This window comes from Atta cephalotes (genome assembly GCF_000143395.1).
Source record: "Atta cephalotes unplaced genomic scaffold scaffold00018, whole genome shotgun sequence".
Classification (NCBI taxonomy): Eukaryota; Metazoa; Arthropoda; class Insecta; order Hymenoptera; family Formicidae; genus Atta; species Atta cephalotes.
In genome coordinates this window covers 1,566,865-1,576,206 of record NW_012130082.1, presented here as the reverse complement: position 1 = coordinate 1,576,206, position 9,342 = coordinate 1,566,865, and the positions used below count along the sequence as shown (strand labels likewise).

The 9,342-nt window shown below is 34.4% G+C and overlaps 1 protein-coding gene across 1 annotated transcript in view; it reads left to right on the top strand.

Moving 5' to 3' along the window:
- The first annotated feature begins 273 nt into the window (after positions 1-273).
- Positions 274-9,342, top strand: part of LOC105618733 (protein Wnt-1) — a 28,330-nt gene continuing 19,261 nt past the window's right edge. The window contains exon 1 of the mRNA XM_012200264.1: positions 274-374. Within this exon, the coding sequence (XP_012055654.1) occupies positions 274-374 (101 nt within the window). The remainder of the gene's footprint in view (positions 375-9,342) is intronic.

Below are 9,342 nucleotides of genomic sequence, written 5' to 3'. Positions count from 1 at the left end.
TTATCGAAACACCCCGGAAGGATCGCGCTTAAATCTCAGGACGATCTTATCAAGCGATTAGCATCGGGGTCATGCACATGACCCTGTGAGTGCGATTCGAAAAGAATCCGAGTTCGCGTCGACCAAGTATCAAGAACGTGAGTATCGCGAGAAGATGTTCGTTCAGTGATAGTGCACGGTGTTAGCCCTTGATCAACGATAAGAAACGACAAGAGCGGATTTGCACGCTAGGACATTCTGCGATTACGAGACACGCGAGACACACGCCGGAAGATGAGGCTCTGGATGTTTCTCACCGTACTCTCGGTGACGGTGCACGCGTCGCTGGAGGAGATCACCAGGAACAAAAATCGCGGCAGGGGATCCACGTGGTGGTGAGTATCAGGGAGCGAGCTTTGGTTACTTGGAGTTTTATTTTAATACACCTTCAGTATATAATCGAATTCCTATCTCGTCCTGTCCTTTCTCTCCACAAACGCACGCTTGTAAATACATCGCGTCGTAAAATATTTTATCGCCGGCATTAGCGCGCGAAGTTTTTTGAAATAAATTATGGTTGCACTGAACGGTTAATAGACCTGTTGACAAAGTCATTGAATGGACTTAAATAATCGGAGGGACTAGTGGGAAGAAGGACAATATATGTATTAGAATTATATGCATATCTTATATTACAGAAATTTCCTTAATTTCTTATTATTTGTTGCATAAATTATCAATAAAAATATTGAATTTAATTTATATTAAAATTATCTTCAAGGGAAAGAAAATTTATAAAATACTCAATTTTCCTTGACAGAAAGTTTCACTTTCTCATTAATCCATTTGATCACATTATTCATTTATATTATTCTTTTTGTTATAGCTAATGACAATATTTAATGGTTACGGACAATTTACATGATTCGAATTGAAATGCATGCATATTACGTAAAGGAATAAACTTGACCTGGTATTTTTAATAAATAATAAGAAAAAATTTTCTATTACTGGATCTTGAAGACCGCTCATAAACGCTAACGTCACAACTAATGATTCAAGCGTTAATTGAGATCATTAATGCAATCGCTGAATCATCAGAAATAAAAATCGCGTTGGAGGAATCAATTCCACATTCCTGTCCTTGATCTTCGACCAGTTTGCACCAGCATGAAAATTGAAAGCTTTATCACTCTTTCGCTTGTTTTTGTTCTTCATCAACTACTTTTATTAATTAATCTCTTGACAAAAAAAGATTGAGAATTTATTTATCGATTTACATAAAAAAATTCAATTATTTGCACAGTAAAAATGAAAAAGAAATGTCGAGATATACGATATTACTTTTGTTACTTTAAAGAATTCTGTAATAGAAGTAATTAAAAAATATCAGAAGGAATTTTATATAAAATACATATTTATTTAAAATATAAATATAATCTTTCAATTATATACAATAATCTCTCTCAATTTATCAAAGTCTTTTATAGAACTTTCTAAAAGTAATCAAAGTTATATAATTTTAACATATAAAATTCTTTCTTTTTCTACTTTACATCTGTACTTTCTTCTGCACACGTCAACGCATTTCCCAAAGAAACGACAGCATGTACAGAAATACATTATGAAGAGAAGTCTCGCAGGACCATCGCCGTTTCTCGCATTTCTTCCTTCACCACTGCATTCGACGTAGTTTCTTCCAATTAAAATGTAATTCTCCGCATGAATCGAATTGACCTTCGTGCGTTAATTACTACGATGTGCGCTCGTGCGCGCACGCATTAACACCTGTCTGCCCCTGCATTTATCGCGCTAATCGCGGGAGCAACGTTGTTTACGCGCGTGACCACCATGTCGTTATTAATTCATTAATCATAATTCTAACTCCACGTTTCGATTCGCGATTTCTTGCACACGATATGTGTTAGATAATGACTAACTTCATTAGTCCGATCATAAATAACGCGCGCGATCGCAGAGCTCGTATTCGCATGCTATTCTGCGAGATAACTACGGCGAATATCCACCTATAACATAAATCATTGACGATATATCAACCATGAACTCATATATTTTCGCGTAAACTTCGCACGACTGCGATGCTTAACAATTTGTTCGTTATTGCCGCTAAATACATCGACACGATCCGAAGCGATCCGATGGATCGCACGTTGCTTACGACGACCGAGTCAGTTCAACTGACATACATACAGTACTGTGACGTATTGTTCAGCATTACCAGCAATTAAATAGATACAAACATGTTTGTTCTCGATTTTGCCATAATTGTATATCGCGTGGAACTTAATGTTTCGATCAATGTTTTTCTATGATTAATTTCAATTGAAGATTGTTAAGTGAAATATATGTCATTCGGTCATTACTGAAAATACACGCTTGAAACAGAAAGCAGAATCTTGTAATTTTTTAACGAGCAGAACTTGAAAATTTTTAATTTAATAACTATTTAATTTAAAAAATCTGTGATAATAAATCATTAATCTTTTTCTTCTTTAGCGATATGTAGTTAGGAACATTAATAAAGACTAATAGCGAATTTAGTTGAACATTGATGTATATTAAAACCATTATACACTGATTTAATCTGAATGTAAAAGCAATATTTTTTTATTATAAAATACATATTTTATCAAACAGTACAATAAAGTATATCAAAGATTATGCGGTTTAACTTGTTTCTATATTTATATTAAAGACACATGTCCGACGGCATTAGTGCATTCAACTAAATTCATTGCAGCAGGATTAATTTAAGAGAAAGCAGCGTACATAAATAGGAAAAAAAAAATGGTCAAATAATATCAGACTGAAAGATAGATAAATTATATTTGTTTCTATCAATATAAATTAACTTTAATCTTGGTTTAATTTACTTTTTATCTTTTTCTGGTTTAAGAAAAGGATTAAATTAGAAAGAATAAATTAAATCAAGATTTAACCAAGATTAAACTAGACCAAGATTTAAGAAATAGACTAGTAAAAATAAATTAATAATGTAGATTAGTAATGTAAGAAGGAAAACATCGAGAATATCACGAATCTATCATTCATATCGGTTCGAGATATATAGAAATCAATCGATTAGCAGATACAATCATGACGATCGGTAGATCGGCTAAGAGTCGATAATTCGGTATACATTTACCATGCATTGTGGGTGGTCGTATTTGATATTAATAGTAACGATTAATTGTAGACGTGGGCAATAATTACTAATCTTGTGGCGACATAAAGTGCGCGCTCACATGGAGACTTTCTGTATTTTTAAAATTCGTGTGAGCATGACAAATTATTACTTTTACCGTCGTTAATTAAATCTTGTGCATTTTTTTATCTCCGCGAAGATATACTCGAACTTCATTATTATAAACGGTATCGGCGATATTTTTATTGTATGCTGGCGCGTATCGTCAGACAGAGTCGTTTCGCCGCCTTAGGAACAGATTGTATAAATAGTTATTGACAACAGGTTTTCCGAATATCAAAATTAAAATCTGTAAATTTCTCTTTTCTCAATGTTGACAGATTGTTTCTCAATGTTGACAACAATCTTGAAAATTGTTTATCATAATATGAGGCATGATGCGAAATTTACTTTATGTAAGCAAAATAAACGTATGTGTATATTTTTAAAGTCTTCTTAAATGTATATATATATTTTGACACAACAGGCCTAATTTATTGTATATTTGCATATAGAAAATAGAAATTTTTACAAATAACGTTTCTGTATTCACATATTTTTAAATACAACTTGATGCGAACAGATTTAATTTATTGTGCAGTTCATGTAAAAAAAAAGAAATTTGTAATTTTTATATATTATATTTAAATATAACTTGTCTTAAATGATCATCCATATTGTTAACAAGAGCGAAGTAATAAGAACTTCATATCTTCTCCTAAAGAAGGTGTTATGTCTTACAAATGAGATGCTAAAAGGAAAAAGCTTCGCTATTAATCATTCACATTTCATATTTTAAATGAATATCTTACCGCGCAATCATGATTCTCTCCGATCATTACAATATTATATCTATTACTTTCCATCGCGAACCGGTAATCTCAAGTGTGGTCGATTTATCGACGTGGTCCGCAGAGACGGGAATCAGAAGCGAGAGGTACACAATTGTGACAGCGTAGCTCTTTTATTCACATGGGACCTAGTTTTCTAGCTTCTAGATTATTCCCATTGTTTTTAAACGTTTGTTAACGGTTGACTCATCGACATTTAATGTTTCCGATAATTTTATGAGCATCTGACATGAATCTTCTTGAAGTAATGCCTTCTATTCTTCATTTTCAAACTTTTTCAGCTGACCAATGCGCTCTTTGTCATTCACGTTAAAATCATTGTTTTTAAATCTTCTAAATCAATCTGTGCAAGTTGTTTCAGATAGAGCATGCTCCCCATAGTTTTCACTAGCAAACGATGATTTTCAGCAGTAGATTTCTTGAGATTAAAACAGAAAAGTAATGCTTCCCGCAAATGCTCTTTTTTTTTATACAAAAATCAACATTGTTTAGTTTATAAAAAGTTTAGTTTAGAAGAAAACAACTTAATAAAGAAAAAGTTAAGATAAGGAATTGCGTCATAAATATGTACTGCTAGTTTCCGGTTAATTGGCACCACTCTCTTTACACTCACTCTATGGATTGCCAATCAGAACATTTCCCGCGTGAATTAAATGGTAGACTAGAGCCGTTACGATCTAGCAAAAACGAAGCTCAAGTAAAAGTATGGCGTCTCTCGTCTGCTTCGAATCAACAGAAGCGATAAAGCCCTCAGAATCCAGCCTATTGACAATTTCCAGACGAGAGAAATCGTTCACTAATTACTATCCCAGTTCTGAAGTTGTAAGCGATGATGATTTAATGAAATAGTAAGAAATAGAAATAGTAAGAAATAGAAAGAATAAGTATCTGCAAAATCACCATATACGTCAAATTAAGGTACGATGTCACATGGAATCAGAAATAGAAAACAAAAACAAAAACGGAAAAGATTCTGGGCCTATTCCTGAAAAGAAAAGTATACAAAAGACTATGATACGTAACATACACTATAGTATAGTTTTTCGAGTAATTATTCAGTTTATCCCCTGTATCTCAAAAGCAATGAAATTATATGTTTTTTTTTTTCAAGAATAGAGGCCTTAATCAATTAACTAGGTTCTGATGCCACGTGATCGCACTCTCCATGTGTGGCGAAGATTGCATATAGATTACGATTGACAAATAAATCTCACAGTTTCGAGATCGAGCCGATAATGATGAACTAGCATGCGCATGATACAAATTAAAGACATTCAAGTTGACAAAGCGGCTAGCCCACTCGCCGAGCAAATTAATGTAATTGGTTGTTACTTATAGATCCAACCAATCATATACAATCGCTCGGTAAGCATGCCTAACTGTTTTGCCGTTTTGAACTCACCCAACGGGATTAACTTGTAGATATCTTAGCTTGATGTTTCACCTAATGGGCTTCACTCATGACATCATCATAGATTACTTTCCATTTGGTGACAAAATTTGACACAAACATCTTTCTTCTATCTTTTTTGACATTTAAAGACAGGACTAATAAAGATAGACTAATAAAGACAGGACGATACTTGTGTAGATTTTAAGATTATTAATTTGCATCGTCAAATGGAAAGCCTCCATTAATGAAGCCTATTAGATAAAATATCAAATTAATCACAAAAATGAAAAACCTAAGTCATAATAAAACTAACCATCACGAAGTAAATTAATACTGATTTTATTAGTGTCTATTTTTTGTAATAAAAAAATTTTCATGAAAACAGTTTCTTTTTCATTTAATAGCTGTATAATAAAACTGTTGATTAATTACAGGAAATGGTAGAGAAAGCACAGGTACAAAGAAACACAATATTAAATACAACATATGATAGATAATAATGAATAAAGAAATGCTGTTAAGTGTGGATACCACAAAATACATGTATGAGAAGTACTCAAGCAGAACAACAAGCTACATTAAAATGACATTAAAATGAATCAGAAATGATTGAAAAATGACTTTTAATGATTGATGATGATGACCTTTAATGATTTTGGAATCATTTTGACATCATCTTGATATCATAACTTGTTATTCTGTTTGGGTATACATATATAGAAATCAGATGAGAAAGACGAGGAGTCGGTCGACCGAATGAAAAAGACGTCGTCGAGCTCCGCGGAAATGCGACATCTCTGTCGTGATTCATGATATCTCGATCTGATTCACGGCGCTGTCATTCTGGATATGGATGGGCTTACATTAGAAATGACGTCGGGATCTGGAAAGGGACATTGATATACGCAAGGAAAAGCGTTCATTTAGAACTTGGACCAAACAAAAACATCACAGTCTAAGACATATTGAGCATTTCTTTCTCAATATAAAATATTAATGAAACCGTTTACAATTAGCTATCATTTACTGTACGCACGCTTTAATTAGTCCGTCAGAATGTCATATATAAATTTTGCTCGTTTTCGTCTCTTGGATCTTATCGCGTGAGTTTATAAATTTAGTTCTAAATACGCAACTGCGTTTGTTCGTCTGAGAGCTGCGAGCACACGCACGAAGGATAAGACTGAAATAGCATGTTGTGAGCGTGAGCTCTTCTAAAATAAACAATGACCCCATAAATTACACAATTGATAGAAAATAAACAACTTGTCATTTGATGAAATTATTTGACTGGGTGATTCTGACAGTGTGAGTATAACAGCAAAGAATAAGATTTTAGTACTCAAATTAATTACACGTGAATCTATGTAACTATTCTAATAAATATTAGTTAACCCTTCATTACTCGTTCAAAACATTTCTATTTTATAAGTTCGTTACATACGTGAATGCCATTTATATTAGCACAAATTATTCCATACAATTAAAAAGAATTGCATTAATTTTATTTATTAAAGGAAGTAGAATATTATCAATCTCTATTTAATTGTAAATCATTAAAGAGAATAATGACGTATATAATGTTAAGATAATATATAAGATAGAAACACCTCGCGTGATTAATTACGTTTAAAAAAAAATCACACAAGTAATATTAACGTTAAGCGCGGTTAAATTGATTTTTCTTTACAAAGAATTCCGATACAGATCTTTACGACGAATCTTCTGATGTAGATCTCGTATTTGAAGAAGACACGATGGGTCATTAAAACACACATTATATTGCAGATACTTTGCGATAACGGCGCGAATTTAATATACTCTTTTGTCACTACGAGCGCGTGACGTTGGGAGGATCGTTATTGCCCTTCGCCCTTCTCTTTCCGTTCCCGTCCCTCTCCCGTCCCGGGGCGATAAATTATTTTCGTCTCGGCCATCGTCTGGCGGTAGAAAGTGTACGAAGATGGAGGAGATGGAGGAGTCGTCCCTGAAGCTTTTCAAGCCCCCGACGTAAATTACAAGCAATAGATATATCCTAACCGGTCCGCGGCGCGGCTTATTTATGGACATCGCTTATTGAATGCATCGTATGCGAGCACATCGTGTGCTGCACCGTCGCCGATGTTGCGTGGAGTGCATTACGTCGCATCGGCCGTGCGAGCTCGCGGATCGCGCGTGACGAATCGAAGGACCGCCATGTGGGTTCCGCGTGCATTCCGGACGTCCACCGGGGCTCGCGATGGTCGTCGAAAGCACGTCGCACCGTTAAATTCTATGTTTATTATCCTCTCTTTTATTCGCGCAATACGCGCAATAATAATCTCGTTTAATCGACCACCGTCTCGCATTTTAACGCGTTACGCTTCCTGTATATCGGGATTCTGTAATTTTAATAACGTATCAGTGATATTACTGTTCCGCTATTCTTTTACCATATATAATAATCTATGTAATATAACGATACCGACACCGTCGTTAAAACTTACAGAATCCCAGTGCTGAGATTCTCGTACGTTACCGTGCTCTTGTTTTATATCTCTTGCCCTAAAGTGAATACGAGAAAGTGATCTTCCGGGACATTGCGTTCTCCATTTTCCTTTTTTGTGCCATGTGTTTGATACCGTCGCATTCCAACTCGTTTATAAACCAAGTGACATATCCCTTTCGTTCATTGGTCTCATCAAGCATTATTTCACGTCTCTTTTATTATCGCGTTACACTTGCATCGCTCTAAATTTTGTATAGTACGTCGCTGTAAATCAGAATGCACTATTTCCTGATTCAATGTCAAGGAATAAATCAGCGTCTTCTTTTATCGGGCCACGTGTTTGCCACCTCGTACTCCGACGCGAGTTTGTTTAACCCAGTCGGAAGTGTCAACGAGAGATCTCGGTGGCGGGTGGATGACAGTCATTTCGCGGTGGGCGCCACGCAGCCCGGTTTCTGTCAGGGACTCAATTTCAGCCCAGACCACGAAGCGTCGACAGAATCGCGGCGACAGTGATTACCTGTTTATTATGCCGGACGATGACTGATTCGATCCTAGAACACACGAGCTATTTTAAGGTCAAATCGGACATTTACGATCCTGTTTAGAGTTCTTTCTAGGAGGAGTGCTTATGACACTTGTGTTATATTAACATTTTCTTGCAATTATATCATATTAAATATCGTTGTGTCCGTACTGTTTTGCTTTAAACTGTTTTGCTAATCTAGTTTTATTTGAAAATTATGTTATAAGATTAAAATATCTATAATATTATAAATGATATATAATTAATAACAGAAATACATTATTTATATAGATATATTTTTTTGGCGTAAAGGAATATATAAATCTTCAAATCTTATTAAAATTTTGTTGTTTTCTTTAGGAATTTTTCAAATTTAATTATATATATGTTCTTAATTTGTAGATAAGCTTGTTCACAAATAAAATGTTATTATAATAAAAAATTGGACCGATATGAGAATAAATTTAATTATGCAATATTATTGATAGAATTTATTACTTTCAAATCTTGTTAGATATATATAAACATTCAAAGTTTTTTCAAAAAGCATTATTTATAAAATTATTTATAAAATTATTCTTAGGATCACTATGTTCCAGTTCGGTAATAATCATATTTCTGATAAAAATATAAATACAATTTTAAATCAATGTATCTGTGTCTAGTTAAATCATCTTTAATTGCGATCAACTTTCTAATTATTTCGTGTCCGAACGAGTTACAACGTTTCTTACCGCATCTGATCGGTATGCATTTTGCGCGGTTCAACATTTCTTCGGGGATCCTCGCATCCTTCTTCCCACGAAGGGCACACCGTGAACGCATTTAAACGTTTTTCTGCGCGATGTTCGATCGATCGAGATGCGAATTCTTTCACAGGCTGGACTCGCGCGGCAGCTT